Source organism: Geotrypetes seraphini, chromosome 12 (assembly GCF_902459505.1).
Source record: "Geotrypetes seraphini chromosome 12, aGeoSer1.1, whole genome shotgun sequence".
Taxonomy (NCBI): Eukaryota; Metazoa; Chordata; class Amphibia; order Gymnophiona; family Dermophiidae; genus Geotrypetes; species Geotrypetes seraphini.
This window is the reverse complement of record NC_047095.1, coordinates 7,246,339-7,262,226: the sequence shown is the minus strand read 5'-3', so window position 1 is coordinate 7,262,226 and position 15,888 is coordinate 7,246,339. Positions and strand designations below refer to the sequence as shown.

General features: G+C 47.8%; 1 protein-coding gene across 2 annotated transcripts in view; it reads left to right on the top strand.

Annotated features, from left to right (window-relative positions):
- GPSM2 (G protein signaling modulator 2) overlaps positions 1 to 15,888 on the top strand; it is a 113,417-nt gene that overhangs the window by 24,687 nt on the left and 72,842 nt on the right. For both annotated transcript variants that reach the window (XM_033916419.1, XM_033916420.1), the window contains 2 exons: positions 7,278 to 7,499; positions 15,392 to 15,527. In XM_033916419.1, the coding sequence (XP_033772310.1) occupies positions 7,278 to 7,499; positions 15,392 to 15,527 (358 nt within the window). The remainder of the gene's footprint in view (positions 1 to 7,277; positions 7,500 to 15,391; positions 15,528 to 15,888) is intronic.

Sequence of the window (15,888 nt, the reverse complement as noted above, 5' to 3'; positions counted from 1 at the left end):
ACTTTCTCTCTTCCTCCCCGTACGAAGGCCTTCTCCCCCCTGCCGCGAAGGCACATTTTCTTTATCCCAGGACAAGCAGGCATGATATTCTCACATGTGGGTGACGTCATCTACGGAGCCCCAGCGCAGACAGCTTTTCAAGCAAACTTGATTGAAGTTTCAAGTTTGCTATGCTGCACCACGCATGTGCATGCCTTCTTGCCCACTAGAGGGCGCATCCCCACCTCGTGGTCCTCAGTTCAGTTTTTTCCGCGGAGCCAGAAGCCCTGTGGAAATTGTGCTCTCTCTTTTTTTGCCTTCTGACACCGCGTCTGAGTCGTTTTTCTCGGTCGCTGTGCTTGCTTTATTTTTTTATTCGTTCATGTGTTTGTTAATCGTCAAAAAAAAAAAAGATTTTTCGTTCGGCTCCGGGGGCTCCCGGTAGCCGCGGCCGCGGGACCTCGTTCCGTTCCCGGCCGTTTTTCGATTTCATGTCCCGTCCTTTGACGGGCTTTAAAAAGTGCACCCGGTGCGATCGGCTACTTTCTCTCACCGATCCCCACCGGTGATGCTTACTTTGCCTGGGTCCCGAGCACCCCACCGATTCCTGTCCCAGGTGCTCGACTTTTCAGCAAAGAGCTCTCCGCCGCCGTCGTGCCAGAATGGCGGAGCTCTTTGCTGTCGACCCTGTGGAGCAGGCCTCGACGTCGGCCTCGGCTTTGGCCCCGGCCTTGACCTCGGCCTCGACTCCCTCAGCCTCGCTGAGACATCCTGCTTCCTCGAAGCCGACGGCCTCGACTTCGAAGTCGACGGGGGGTAAGTCCTCTCTTCCTTCCTCAGCTCCACCTTCGAAGAAGCCATCCTCGACGGGGGCGGGTGGGTTGTCCTCGGCCCCGCCCCGAGCGTCGAAGTCGGGTGCCCCGCGGGAATACTCGAGACCGAGGTCACCCTCGAGGGAGCACCCGCCGGCCCCGGATCTACCAGCCATGATGGCGGTGCCGGCTTTTCAGGACTTGCTCCGTGCCCTCATTACCTCGGAGCTGTCCGGCGCCTTAGCGCACCTGCAGCCGGCTTCGGCCCCGAGTGCCCCGGCTTCGGCGGCCTCGGTCTCGGTGCCCTCGACTTTGGCCCCCGGGGTGGCTCCGGCCTCGACCCCGACCTTGCCCTCGACCTCGGTCGACCAGCCGGAATGGAGTGTGCGGCCTCGGGACAAGGTGCGGAGAGTTCGGAGGATCTCTTCCACTTCTTCCTCGTCGAGGTCCTCCCGGTGGATATGGACCCGAACTTGCAGGAGCGCCTAGCCAATCTGCCATGTGTCGGATCGGAATTGTTCGATGAGTCCTTGGAGGCGGCGACCAAACGCCTGTCCGAACACGAGCGCTCCATCGTCTCCTTGGTCCGTCCTAAACCACGGGTAACGCCGCAGAAGCCATTTAGACCTCCGCCGCAGCGATACCCTCAAAAGTCTACACCAGCATTCTCGAGGCCTCCGCCCAGGCGCCCACCGCAGCAGGGCAGAGGGGCCCAGCCGAAACCTCAGACGCAAGGGGCGTCTAAGCCGGCGCCGTCTTTTTGACGTGATGAGCGGATGGGGCGGGCCCCCTCCGCACTCTCTCCGGACCCCCTGCCCATCGGGGGCCGGCTGCGGGCCTTTCATCCGGCCTGGACTATGATCACATCAGACGCTTGGGTGCTCCGTCTCGTCTCCGAGGGTTACTCGCTAAACTTCTCGGCCACGCCGCCGGAACAACCGCCGGGGGCATCTCTTTGCAACCGAACCCAGCTTCCTCTCCTACTCTCGGAAGCCAGGGCCTTGTTGAGCCTTCGGGCGGTGGAGCCGGTCCCCCCAAACCAAGGGGGGCGGGGGTTCTACTCCCGTTATTTTTGGTCCCAAAGAAGACTGGGGACTTACGCCCCATTTTGGATCTCCGGAAGCTCAACAAGTTCCTGGTCCGGGAGAAGTTCCGTATGTTGTCGCTTCCGGTTCTCTACCCTCTGTTGGAGGAGGGGGACTGGATGTGCTCCCTAGACTTGAAGGAAGCGTATACTTATGTTCCGGTGCATCCCGCCTTCCGCAAGTTCTTACGGTTCCAGGTGGGGGAGTTGCACCTTCAGTATCGTGTCCTCCCCTTCGGGCTGGCCTCGTCTCCTCGAGTCTTCACGAAGTGTATGGTGGTAGTCGCGGCTGCCCTGAGATCTCAGGGGCTGCAGATCTTCCCCTACCTGGACGATTGGCTGATCAAGGCATCATCCCGGGAGGGGGTTATCTCAGCGACCCGACAGACTATCATCTTCCTTCAACGTCTGGGGTTCGAGGTGAATTTTCCCAAATCGCAGCTGTGCCCTGCTCAATCCCTTCAGTTTATCGGGGCCGTGCTGGACACAGTTCGCCTTCGTGCGTTCCTTCCCTCTTCGAGGCTGGAGGCTCTGCTTCGACTGTGCCGTCAGATTTCGCTGCAGCGCTCCGTCTCAGCACACCGGCTGATGATTCTACTCGGCCACATGGCATCGACGGTTCATGTCACACCGTTTGCCCGATTGCATCTGAGACTCCCTCAGTGGACCTTGGCCTCCCAGTGGCGTCAGGATCGAGACCCGCTCTCCCTTCCTGTAACAGTGACTCCTTCCTTGAGACGCTCGCTCCGTTGGTGGACCAACTCTTCCAATCTTTCCGGGGGTTTGCTCTTTCTCGTCCCTCCACATCGCAAAGTCCTGACCACGGACTCTTCGGAGTATGCGTGGGGGGCTCATTTCGACGGTCTGCGGACTCAAGGTCTATGGTCTGCGGAGGACCGTCTTTGTCACATCAATGTGTTGGAGCTTCACGCCATTTTTCTGGCAGCTCGAGCGTTCTGCCATCTGCTGCGCAATCAGGTAGTCCTGGTACGGACGGAAAACCAAGTGGCAATGTATTATGTAAACAAGCAAGGGGGGACGGGCTCTTGGTCCCTGTGCCGGGAAGCCTTGCATCTTTGGGTATGGGCGGTCTCCCAGAACATCTTCCTGCTGGCGGTTTACATTCAGGGAGAGAAGAATTGTCTGGCCGACAAACTCAGTCGTCTTCTCCAGCCGCACGAGTGGTCGCTCAACTCCCGAGTTCTGCGAGAGGTCTTCGACCGCTGGGGGACTCCTCAGGTGGATCTGTTTGCCTTCCCGGAGACTCACAAACTGCCCCTCTATTGTTCTCGGATTTACTCCCAGGACCGTCTCGAGGCCGATGCCTTCCTTCTCGACTGGGGAGGGAGGTTCCTTTATGCGTTTCCTCCTTTTCCTCTGATCTTGAGGACGTTGGTTCATCTCAAGTCCTCCAGAGCCACTATGATTCTCATTGCGCCTCGTTGGCCTCGTCAGCACTGGTTCTCCCTGCTCCTTCAACTCAGTGCCAGGGAGCCTCTACTTCTGCCTGTTTTTCCCTCTCTGCTGTCTCAGAGTCTGGGTTCGCTGTTGCATCCCAATCTTCAGTCATTACATTTGACGGCTTGGTTCCTTTCCCCCTGACTTCGGTTTCTGTTTCTCAGTCGGTCAGGGAGGTGTTGGAAGCCTCGCGCAAGGTCTCGACTCGGCTTTGTTATTCCCAGAAGTGGACCAGATTTTCATCCTGGTGTTCCTTGCACCATCTGGATCCGAGTTCGGTTCTGGTGTCCTCGGTTCTGGAATATTTGTTGCATTTGTCCAAGTCTGGGCTAAAGACGACTTCCATTCGGGTGCATCTCAGTGCTATTGCTGCTTTCCATCGTTAGATAGATTGTGAGCCCACCGGGACAGACAGGGAAAATGCTTGAGTACCTGATTGTAAAACCGCTTAGAAAACCTTGATAGGCGGTATATAAAATCCTAATAAACTTAATCTCGAGGGCCGTTCTCTCTCTCTTCATCCTCTGGTGGTTCGTTTCATGAGGGGTTTAGTGAATGTTAATCCTCCTCTGAAACCTCCTCCTGTGGTTTGGGATCTTAATGTGGTCTTGGCTCAGCTGATGAAACCTCCTTTTGAGCCTATTGACAAGTCTCTTCTTAAGTTTCTCACTTGGAAGGTGATCTTTTTACTTGCGCTCATGTCTGCTCGTCGGATTAGTGAGCTGCAGGCTTTGGTTGCGGACCCGCCCTTTACTGTGTTCCATCATGACAAGGTGGTTCTTCACACCCATCCTAAATTTTTACCTAAGGTTGTGTCTGATTTCCACCTCAATCAGTCAGTTGTTCTTCCGGTGTTTTTTCCGAAGCCCCACGCTCATCCTGGGGAGGCGGCGCTTCACACGCTTGACTGTAAGAGGGCGTTGGCTTTTTATCTTCAACGCACCAAGTCTCATCGGAAGGTTCCTCAATTATTTTTGTCCTTTGATCCTAATCGGTTGGGACGCCCTGTTTCCAAGCGCACCTTGTCCAACTGGTTGGCTGCTTGTATTTCTTTTTGTTACGCTCAGGCTGGTCTCGAGCTGCATGGTCAGGTTACGGGACATAAGGTCCGAGCGATGGCAGCTTCTGTTGCTTTCCTCTGGTCTACTCCGATGGAGGACATCTGCAAGGCTGCCACTTGGTCTTCGGTTCATACTTTCACCTCCTACTACTGTCTGGATACGTTATCCAGGAGTGACGGCTGGTTTGGCCAGTCAGTTTTGCGAAATCTGTTTTCCTAAATTGCCATCCTCCCACCTGCCCTTTTTTGGTTGGCTTGGAGGTCACCCACATGTGAGAATATCATGCCTGCTTGTCCTGGGATAAAGCACAGTTACTTACCGTAACAGGTGTTATCCAGGGACAGCAGGCATATATTCTCACAACCCGCCCTCCTCCCCGGGGATGGCTTCTTTGCTGGATATGGAACTGAGGACCACGAGGTGGGGATGCGCCCTCTAGTGGGCAAGAAGGCATGCACATGCGTGGTGCAGCATAGCAAACTTGAAACTTCAATCAAGTTTGCTTGAAAAGCTGTCCGCGCTGGGGCTCCGTAGATGACGTCACCCACATTTGAGAATATATGCCTGCTGTCCCTGGATAACACCTGTTACGGTAAGTAACTGTGCTTTTTCTCCCCCCCCCCCCCCCCGCCGGGAACAAACGCTGCTCCCCCAGCAAGCCTGCATCTTCCCCGCTCTTACCTCCTTAACGCTAATAGGGCAGCTTGCAGGCTCGCTGTTGTTATAGCGATCCCAGCAGCTGCCTGTGGTCCTCAGCGGCACGTTCTCTCTGCCGCGATCCTGCCACTGCTCTCACGTCAGGGGCAGGATCGCGGCAGAGAGAACGTGCCGCTGAGGACTACAGGCAGCTGCAGGGATTGCTATAACACCAACGAGCCTGCAAGCTGCCCTATTAGTGTTAAGGAGGCAAGAGCGGGGAAACTGGGGGAGGCCTTTCTGACCGACCCTCCCCCCCTCAAGCAGGAGCAGCAGTGGACGGCCAGCAAGAGGCAGCGCTGCAGCTCCTGCTTTAGGAAGGCACGGGAGAAGGGTCGGCCATTGAATCGGGAGGCCAATTTTTTATTTTTATTTTAATTTTAATTTTTTCCCCAAAATTGAATCGATTCAAATCGATTCACCTGATTTGAATCGTGAATCGGGCAGCACTACTAGCTAAGGTATGTGCCTCTGGGCAGGATGTGTTAGTTATTTGATTCCTCATTTTGGATGCAAGATTGAAGAAAGGCAGGATATAAACTCTTCCTGGCGAAGATAACTCCTTTTTACACGTGGTACCTTGTTTTCAGAATTATTAAACTAAATATTTTATTTAATTATTGAATTTTTAAATAAAATATATAACTTGGGTAACTCAGTTCATAGATTATGGTCTGTTTTTTACCAGTTAGTTTTTTCTTCAGACATAGATGGAAGGAAAGCCTTAATAATTGGACCCTGAATTAGATGCCTTTATGCTGTGAAATATCATATAGAAATGTGTTAATATGTGGTTACCAGTCAGAGCTAAAAAGGTTGTAATTATTTGAAAAAGGATATTAGTCTAAACTAAATGTTGCATATTACGATGTGGACTATAATTTTTCACATAACTCTTTTTTGCTTCTATATGTTGAATTTTGGGATCAGAAATAATTTGGACTTAACCTGTAAATTTCCTTTCCCTTCCTTGAGTTCTTCCAGACCAGTCCAGAACCCACCCAAGGAAAGCAATGGTAGTCAAGGGTCTCTGTCTGACAAAGTCAGAAAGCTAACTGTAGCCCACTGAGAAAGTAATCGTACTCTTGGAATATGGAATTCACTCCTGGATTAGTGACCATGAAATGATGACTGACTGCATTAGGTTTTGGCTTTGGTGGTAATTTGGAAACCCAAAACATAGCAATTACCTTAGCTTTGACAGAGGATACTGAAGAGCTGAAGGCAACATCTGCCCCTTTAAGGAAAATGAAGGCAGCTCTGACCTGTTTTTCTATGGCTTCATCTAATAGTAGGGAGATGCATTCAACTCACCTGCTCTGGCAAAACTCAAGAAAAGGAACTATAAAAGGGAGTGGGGAAGGAACAATAGTAAAACCAATGCGTAGTCAAATACGTTTATCGGTATTTAAAATGTGAAACAATTCTCAGTTAAAATTACACAAATATATCAATAAAACATGACAGGCATATAAACATATACTGGACCCCAACACAGTCTGTGTTTCAGCCAGAAAGGCCTTCCTCAGGGGTGTGAAAAGTAGACCAGTAGATGGCGTCAAATGACATAAAATCAAGCAAGAATAAGGTGACTTGCAGTATATATAACAAAGTCCCTGCCACCTGACAGTTTCAGAAAAAAATGTACTCTCAAAACAATGCTGTGATAAACAAGAAAGCTGCGATTCTTTTTTATCACAGAGTTCTTTTGAGAGTGCTTGATTTTATGTCATTTGATGCCATCTACTGGGCTACTTTTCACACCCCTGAGGAAGGCCTTTCTGGCCGAAACATGGACTGTGTCGGGATCCAGTATATGTTTTATTACAAAGAACTTTATATGCCTGCCATGTTTTATTGATATATTTGTGTAATTTTAACTGAGAATTGTTTCACATTTTAAATAAACGTATTTGTCAACGTATTGGATTGACTATTGTCCCTTCACCACTCCCTTTTTTTTTTTTTGTTCCCATAGTTCGCACGTGGAGTTGTGTGTTTTTTTTTTTTCCTTTGTATTGTATGATACAGGACTCAAGAAAAGAACATTAGCAGATAAGTCCAAATTTCACCTTATTGTATGAAAGTAATATCTTGACAGGTTTTTGTTATATATTCATTTGCTTGGGGTTACTAGAAATGTGTTAAAATACCACAATGAATATTCTTTTTGTTTTAAATGTATAGAATGGAAGCGTCGTGCCTGGAACTGGCTTTGGAAGGAGAACGTCTATGTAAGATTGGAGATTGTCAAGCTGGTGTGTCCTTCTTTGAAGCAGCAGTTCAAGTTGGAACAGAAGATTTGAAAACACTCAGTGCTATTTACAGTCAGCTGGGCAATGCCTATTTTTACTTGCATGATTATACGAAAGCTTTAGAGTACCACCATCATGATTTAACCCTTGCAAGGTATGCAAATTACTTATAAGTAACAATATTTAAATTTAGTGGAATGCATATTCTTGTTATTTTATAGTTGATTTAACTTATCACTGGAGATTTTAGGTTTTAACAGATTAACCTAACACTGCAAACTTATGTAACTTGATCTTAGCAATTAATTTGTCCTCTGGCTGAATGCAGAACCAATCAGCCATGATTATATTCACAGAATAAGAGGTGAAAGGTTTGAGTGTTTTTGACTAAAATTCTGTAATGCCACTTAGTGTCACATTTTTAAGGTCCAAGCTCTCTAGATTGTCACCTGCCGGGGCCTCTGTAAGATTAAGGAGGACCGCCGATAGGGGGTAGCACAACCCTGACGTGGCTCCCAAAGGGGGAGACCTCACTGGTGCCTCAATATCCTAGTCTTCGCTCAAATAAAGCACAGCGAGCCTAGTTGAATCAAAAATAATGTGTCAGGTTTACTTTATCGCCTTACACATAATCATTAGAAACCTCAAAATACAGGTAAGGAATCATTAAAGTCCAAGTTTCCCTGTTCAAAAAAAAAAACACAAATAAAAGACTTCTGTCTTGCACTCAGTTCTGTGAAAGCAGCGCAGGGCTGCTATCAGGTAAATTCACAGTCCCGGTTTTACTGCTCTCCCTGCATGGAAACACAGTCTCTGAAGAAACACATCAAAATTAGTACCATAGGAAGTCCTTAAGAATTGTGCTTGCACCCTGGACTTTCAATTCAAGACAATCCGGTTTCTTCACCAGGTATTTACAGGTTCTATCATAAAGAAAACTTAAAACATGCAAAGCAAAAAAAAAAAAACCTCTAGCCTCACTGCAGGCTCCTGTTCTTTCAGCACTAATTAGCTTACAGTCTTTCCCACTGCTGGGCCACAGAATTGTTGGATCCCCTTTCAATATCTAGCTTCCATAAGCTCCCTCTGAAACCCAACCCTTGGTTCTTCGGGGTTCCTACCCCAATTCTGTGAGTCCTTAGAACTTTAGGTGGCTTAATTGGGAAACTGCTTCACAAGCCAGCAAACCTTCTCCAGTTCCTCTGAGCTTCTGCACAGCTGTAGTGTAGTGAGTTAATCAGGCTGCTGCAGCACTGCTCTGGGCTTGTCTTTACTCAAACAAAACAATCAAAAATAGTTTTCCATTAATCTTTTCCCTTATTATTCTTATGCAGCTCCGTACCTGCAACCCTTAGTGGAAAGCTGCCAAGCCTACATCCATGGCTTCCTCCGTATCGGTCTCAGGCATGCCCCATTCATCCAGTTCCATGTTTTCCACCATACCCAGCTGCTCGGCTGGCTCTTGAGGCAGGGAATCCTCGCACTCCATAGGTTCTGGAGCGGGGTCTGGCCTTTGCCTGGCCCGGAGAACCTTCTCTGCCAGCTCCTGGTGTGCTTTTTTTCCTAATGCTCTGGAGAGCTGCTTAAGAGGCTTTTGGCCACGCCCTGCACTCAGTGTGTGTGTGTCTAGCTTGCATGCTCTTGGGCTCCCCTCTAGGTTGCCGGGCAGAATACTACTGGGAACCTGGTTTAACCTCCTAGTGTGACTCAGGCTTCTCTTGGGTCGTGGAGCTAACTTATACTCTGGGCATTGCTCCGGCTCAGAAGGCTCAGGACAGGCAGCACGGTTTTCAGGATCTTCTTCCTGATCGTCCTTAGGCAGACTCTGGTCTCTAATACAGGATTGAGACCGGGGTTTTACTTTGACATGACCGTCGCGTAGGGCGGAAATGTCACAAGATATCATGCAGAAATGTAAGTCTGCCCTGTGCTTAAATAATTCAGTAGTTCATTTTTCCAAATATATTCATGCAGGCAAACAATTTTAAATGGAGCACAACATCCAGACAGTATAACAATTACTTTGTCAATAATAGTTTTAATAGTTTTTGATTCGTAGGGAACCCAATCTGTATATTTGGTGGGGGTATATAATTTTTGTTCTTGTACAATCCCACTTTATTTCGGGACCAGTGGGTTATTTCCCTCTACCCTCCAGGTTCTGTAGGAAGCCTCAAAACTTAAGAGGCTTTAACTCCTCACCCTCATACTTCATCACTGTGCATGCTCCTCAGCTTACCAATTCTTCTTCCTACAGGCCAGGCTGTAGGAGCTTATTTTTTCTGTTCATGTTTAATTTTGTGGTATTTCAGTATTTTTCATTTGCGGTTTTTATCCTCGTGCTGTGGAGGTTCCCTGCGGGACATCCTTGACTGTGGGAGATTATAGACCTTTGGAAAAAAGTCTGCTTCTGGGGATTCCCTGCTTGTTAGTAAGTCCCTGGACAGCTTGCACATCAGATCGGGGCTCGAGGACCGTTCCCTTGGGAGCTTGCTCACCCCAGGTTCATCTGCTAGTAGGTAGAGCACAAGCTGAGAGGTTCCATGGAGGTGAGACTGGGATCAGAGCCAGACTGCGTTCCTCCGCCAGGTGTCTGCATGGCGGAGATCTCTGGCCATGGTAGTTGGGCCAGTGGTGCAGTCAAGACTTGAAATCCAGATTTCCAGGTCACTGAGGCAAAGGATCTCCCTCTGAGCTTATTCATCTCTGTCTGCAGTTTCTCTTATTCAGCACTTGTCACAGTGAGAATAGGCTGCAGTGTTTCCTGTCAGCACACGTTTCTTTGGTTTCCCTGCATGCCCTACACTCCCCCACCCCTAAATTCCTAAAGTCTCTGTTTTTGAGGGTTCTCTGCGGTTTTCCTGGGCTAGTTTTACTCAAAACAGTGGCAATCTTGGATTTTTCCAGATTTGATTTTAAAGTTGTTTTTTATACTTACCAGTTTCATTTTTGAAAGAAAACCACATAGATGACCTCCCCAGCACAGGATGTCATGGATTCATGCCTCATTTGGGTGGATGTCTGTTGGATGTGCAGCTGTGTTCCACGTGTGCTGCGGCCCGAGAGGGGGGGGGGGGGCGAGGTTTGCCCGGATGCGGTGCCTTTGGTTTCCAAAGAGGGTCTTCATGTACCTTCTGCCCTAACACCCTTGAAAATGGCATCAGGGACCCTGGGGAGTGTGCTGGTGACATTTTGGCAAAACGCAAGTGTAGCTCCGGTGATAAACCTCATAAATCTTCCAAGCATTCCAAATCTGAGGTGCAGAGGTCTGTTCCTGCCACAGAAGTTGATTTTCTCCTGGAATTTGTGAATATGCTTTATCAGCTAAAATAAAGGTAGACAAAGGTTCGTCTGCTAGTGAGTTGAGTGCAGGCTGCTTGGTTCCGTGTAGGTGCACCTGGGATCGGAGTGTTATCCTCCACCAGGTCATGTGCACAGAGTAGCCGAGTTTCCTGGCCTTGGGTGTCTGACTGGTGGGGTAGTCAGAAGATTGGCAGTCCAGTTTGTGTGCTTGTTGAGGCAGAGAATCTCCCTGTAAGCAGTTTCAGCTTCTATTTCAGCAGTTAACTGCAGCACATGGTATAGTGAGTATTGGGCTGATAGCCTGAATCAGCAATTCTTGGGGATCTCTAAAAGTGGGTTTTAAGAGGTTTGTGAGTGTGCCCTAGCTTCCATCCCTAAAATCCTGAATTTGCCGTTTTTTTGGTCTTTTCCAGGCTGTTTTGTTCTAAAAAATAGAACCCGTGGTGGCCATCTTGGATTTTCCTGATATGAATTAAAAGTTCTTTTTTACCCTCTACAAGCTTCGTTTTTGAAATAAAACTGCTCAGATGGACTCCCCAGGGTAGGATTCAGTGGACTCATACCCTGTTTAAGGTAGATGGCTATCTGGCAAACAGCCATGTTCCATATGTGCAGCAGGGCGGGAGCGGGTTGAAAATTTTATCGTCCCAAGTACCCTCGACCTCTGAAAGAGATCTTACTTCCATTCCTGCCAGGGGGCATGCTAAAAAGTGAAAGTGGGCTCCAAGGAGTGCACAGGTGTCACTCTAGCATAATGCAGCTGCAGTTTGGCGCCAAAGCTCACAAGTCCTCCAAGACTTTCAAGAAGTGTCCGCAGGAGGGGGGCTCCTATCCCGGATGCTGTTTTTACTCCAAATTTATCCAAATGATGTATCAGGCTTTTTGGCAAAGAACTTGATGTCAATCGTCCCTTCACAGGCATCCTAGCTAGCTGTGGGGACCCCTCCTTCCCAGGTCCCATGGTGGTCCAGGCTAGTGTGTTGGTGGTTTCCATCGTCGACCAGGATGCCCTGTCTATGCCTTTACTTGAACAGGCAGACTTCACCACAATGGGGGGATGTTGCAGCCCTCACGGATATCCAGGACCAGAATCCCACGGTGAGGAGGCTTTGCATGCCTGCAAATCTGGTGCTTTTGATTTCGGAGCCCCTCAAGAAGTTGAAGCTGCAGGTTGGGTAGCCTGTCTGCAGTATGCTCTCTTGTGAGTGAGGAGAGACTGCATTCTTCTACTTTTCCTTCTCATCCGAACATAGTCAAGGTGCTCCAAGGCCATGTCTCTGCTTTTTCCATTAGTGGATGCTTTTGTCCCATGCTTCATGTCACTGAGGGTCTCCTCAGTGGCACAGGTTGCTAAACGCGCTTCTCTCCCTAGTTACGGGGTAGGAGGATGTAGGTACTGCAGGATATTTAGGATCACAGAGATGTTTTTATCCTCCACCACCTTTTTGTTTAGGGTGCTGCTGGGCTGACAGCAGCAGCGGCCTTTTCCTTCATGGCCAGAGCGTGTCGTTCTAAGCTCCGCCACATTCCTAACACTTTTGTGACCAGGATCTAGCCTTCCTGATCTCAGGGGTGGATTACATGACAGCTGCCCTGTATGACATGTTCGAGGTCTTTTGCAAGCTGTCTGCCTTTTCCATCTTGGTGCGTAGGATGTTTTGGATCCAGCAGGGGTCTGGGGATTTGCCCTCAAAGGCGACATTGAGTGGATTGCTTTTCAAGGGACACCTCCTGTTTGGCAATGGTCTTTATGGCCTCATGACTGATGTGCAGGACTGCAGGCCCAGTCCTTGCCAGTTAACAGGTCCCATCCCTACAGGGAATCAGGGTGCCCAAGTTTTCATCCCTTATGGTGTTCCCATCAGTGCTTTGAGCCTCCTCTGGGCAGCTCTCTGCTCACCCTGCCAGGCTGAGGTTCAGTGGTTCCCGAAGCCAGCTGTCCTCGGTGAGCCATCTGGAATTTCCCTCAAAGAAACATTTTTGACGCCATGCATTCATCACCCCTCTGTGGTTTGAGGGGAGGTGGCTCTTGGACTTTCTGGTGGAATGGCAGACTATCACCTTGGACCGTTGGGTCCTGGAGACTCTTTGGGATGGCAGAAATCTTGCGTTTCATCATCCCCTGGCGGTTTATTCTCTGACTTCTGCGGGTGGCCGGCAGCAATGGCCCAAGTGAAGGCCACTGGATATTGCAACCATAGAGTCTTGTCCTCTGGCAGACACTCGCTATACTTCATCATGTCACAGGCAGGCTATGACAACTGGAGGCCGATGCTGGTCCTCGATGCAGTCAGCATGGTTCCGAGCCTGCCTTGTTTCCAGATGGAGACTGTCTATTCGGTATTAACCTCAGGGTCTCCGGGGGGAGTTCTTGGTTTCCCTGGATGTGATGGAGGCATGCCTCTCTATCTCCATCTTTCCAGTACTCAGATAGTTCCTGAGGTTCTCTGTTCTTCATCAGCGCTTTCAGTTTGCAGCGCTGCCCTTTGGACTGTTGACAGCGCCCAGGCCTGCACACAAGTGATGGTGGTGGCAGCAGCTCATCTGCACACCCTAGGAGTTCCTATTCATCCATATCTTGACGACTGGCTGATCAGGGCCCCATCAGAGTCTGAGGCACATCTGGCGGGTCACCAAATTGTGCAGCTGCTTCAGCACCTGGGCTGTGTGATACACTTCAGGAAGAGTCACCTAGAGCTGACTCGGGACCCGGAATACTGGGGGTTTGCTTCTGCTCAGCTCCGAACAAGGGGTTCCTGCCTGTGTTGCGTCAGGGCAAGTTACACAAGATGGTCAGAAATTTTCTGGCCTCTCCAGCCCCAACGGCCTGTCAGTATTTCTGGGGTCCAAGGAGTCCATGTCCCTGACCCCCTGTACCATCAGGGTGAAGCATCACTCAATTTGTGCAGAGGGTCCAAATGCCACCCTTGGTTTGGTGAGGATCTTGATCCACTTCTCTCCTATGTCCCCCTTGTTGGACCACAAATAATCCAGACGGTTGGCAATCCTATCCTCCTGAATTGTGAGCATATCTGAATATAATCTTGAATATAATGAATGGCTGTGAGGGCAACAAAGTATCCAGGGACAAAACATACTGGGGGTTGAAAGGTGTGGAGGTGAACATTCCAGGGGTGAAACATACATGGGGGCAAAATGTGTATGTTGGGGGGGGGGGGAGGCAAAACGACCTATAACCAGCTTCCACAATCTACAAGTTCGGTGAAACCTCTCAACTACTTTCCCAAGTCACTCAGTCCCATTGGCCTGGCATCATGTATAACAAAGAGAATTTATTGTCTTTGGTATTTTACACAAAATGGACAAGAAAAGGCTCAACAATTTCTGATTAAAGATTCTGGAGAGAGGATCCAAACTACCAGTATTTGAAGCAGTTGGCATCATCAGTGAATCTGCTGTGGTATAATTCAAGTCTCACAAAGAATGAGAAGCAGAAACAGCTTTTCCTTCGCCTTGTTGCTTAGCACAGAAAAACTATCCAACTTGCTTCAAAGCCACACTGATGAATACCGACTTAATGTAGGACGACTATTCAGCGTTTGCACATAACAAACATTTTGTATTTAGTGTGGACGACATTAGTTACCAGTCATCATTGAACAATGCATAATAAATCCGTTAGGCCTACAAGCCTATTTTCAGCTGTAACGCATACCTCCTCTTTTACAAAGCTGTTCTAGTGTTTTTAGCACTGGCCGTGGTGGTAAGAACTCCAATGCTATCCTATGAGCGTTGGGGTTCATACTGCGTTGGCCAGTGCAGCTTTGTAAAGGAGGGCCGTAATGAATTTTAACTTCTTTCCATGTGCTTTTGCTCACAATTCAGGTTTAGATGGAAAATTTAATATAAATTCTGTACTTGCATGTTATGTATTAAATTAAAAATTGAGTGGCCTCTAAATGTTCATCAAAATGCTTATAATTTGGCACAATTAACAGTGACCAGACATAAAACAAGAATAGACTCATGTCCTGTGAACTTGATTTTTTTTTTTTTTTTAGACCACCCTACTGAATATATAATACGTAAACTGCTTTGATTAAAACCACAGAAAGGTGGTATATCAAGTGTCATCCCCTTTCCATGTTGATATTTAAGCTTGGAAAAGTTCTCATTTACTCTTTTGGGATCTTGCCAGATACTTGTGACCTGCATAGGCTACTGTTGAAAAGAGGATACTAGACTTGATGGACAATGCTTATTGTTTTACTTTTCATCAGTTGTAGAAAGATTAATATGGCAATGCTATAACTGGGCACCTCCAATTAGGCATCCTAAGGACACATGGTGAGGATCTTTTTATAATAGCATCTGGGCATCCAGATTCTGCTATAGAATATCATAACCTGATATCAACATGCCTACCATTTATATACCTGCAGTTATATCAGCTATAGACCTGGTATAACTAAGGGCACCTATATGTGGCGAGGGTGCATATAATTTACTGTATTTAAAAAAATTGCATGCATAAGTGGGCATACCTCATATATGAACAGCTCCATGCATTTGTAATATGCCACTTATGTGCCTTTTTACAGAATAGTTGTATAGCTAGCCACATATGAGTGTAAGTATATACTTACCCATGAAAGGACTGGTGTTCTGTATGTTCACATGCGTAATTGGCAGGTAAATGCAAGACCCCAGTTATTGAATTGCCCTTTAAAAACATTGTGTTTAAAGGGATACACCTAAAATGTGTGTTTTCTCTCATTTCAGAACCATTGGAGACCGACTGGGTGAAGCTAAGGCTAGTGGCAACCTGGGAAACACATTAAAAGTGCTTGGAAATTTTGAGGAGGCTATTGTTTGTTGTCAAAAACATCTAGAGATATCTAGAGAACTTTATGACAAGGTGCAGTGAATTCCTGGATTTTAATGAAGTAATAAACCTTTTTTTCAGATTCATGCTCTGTATTTAGAGCTTCTCATTTTAGGTTTTAACTGTATATAAATCCTGATGGTCATAAGAAAAAATATTGTCTATCAGGAATGTTGGCTAAACACTGGTAAAACACCACTTTCCTTTAAATTTTTACCTTTCACCTTACCCAGTGTTGATTCTCCAGGCTGTTTCTGTGCTGACAGCACCACATCTATTTAACTCTATATATTTGTTTCAATTGGAAAAAGTACCTAGCATTTGTATCTATGCCATGACAATAGCAGTAAACACCAATTTTATTTTCAAAAATCCTCTCTCTCATTTGCTAGAA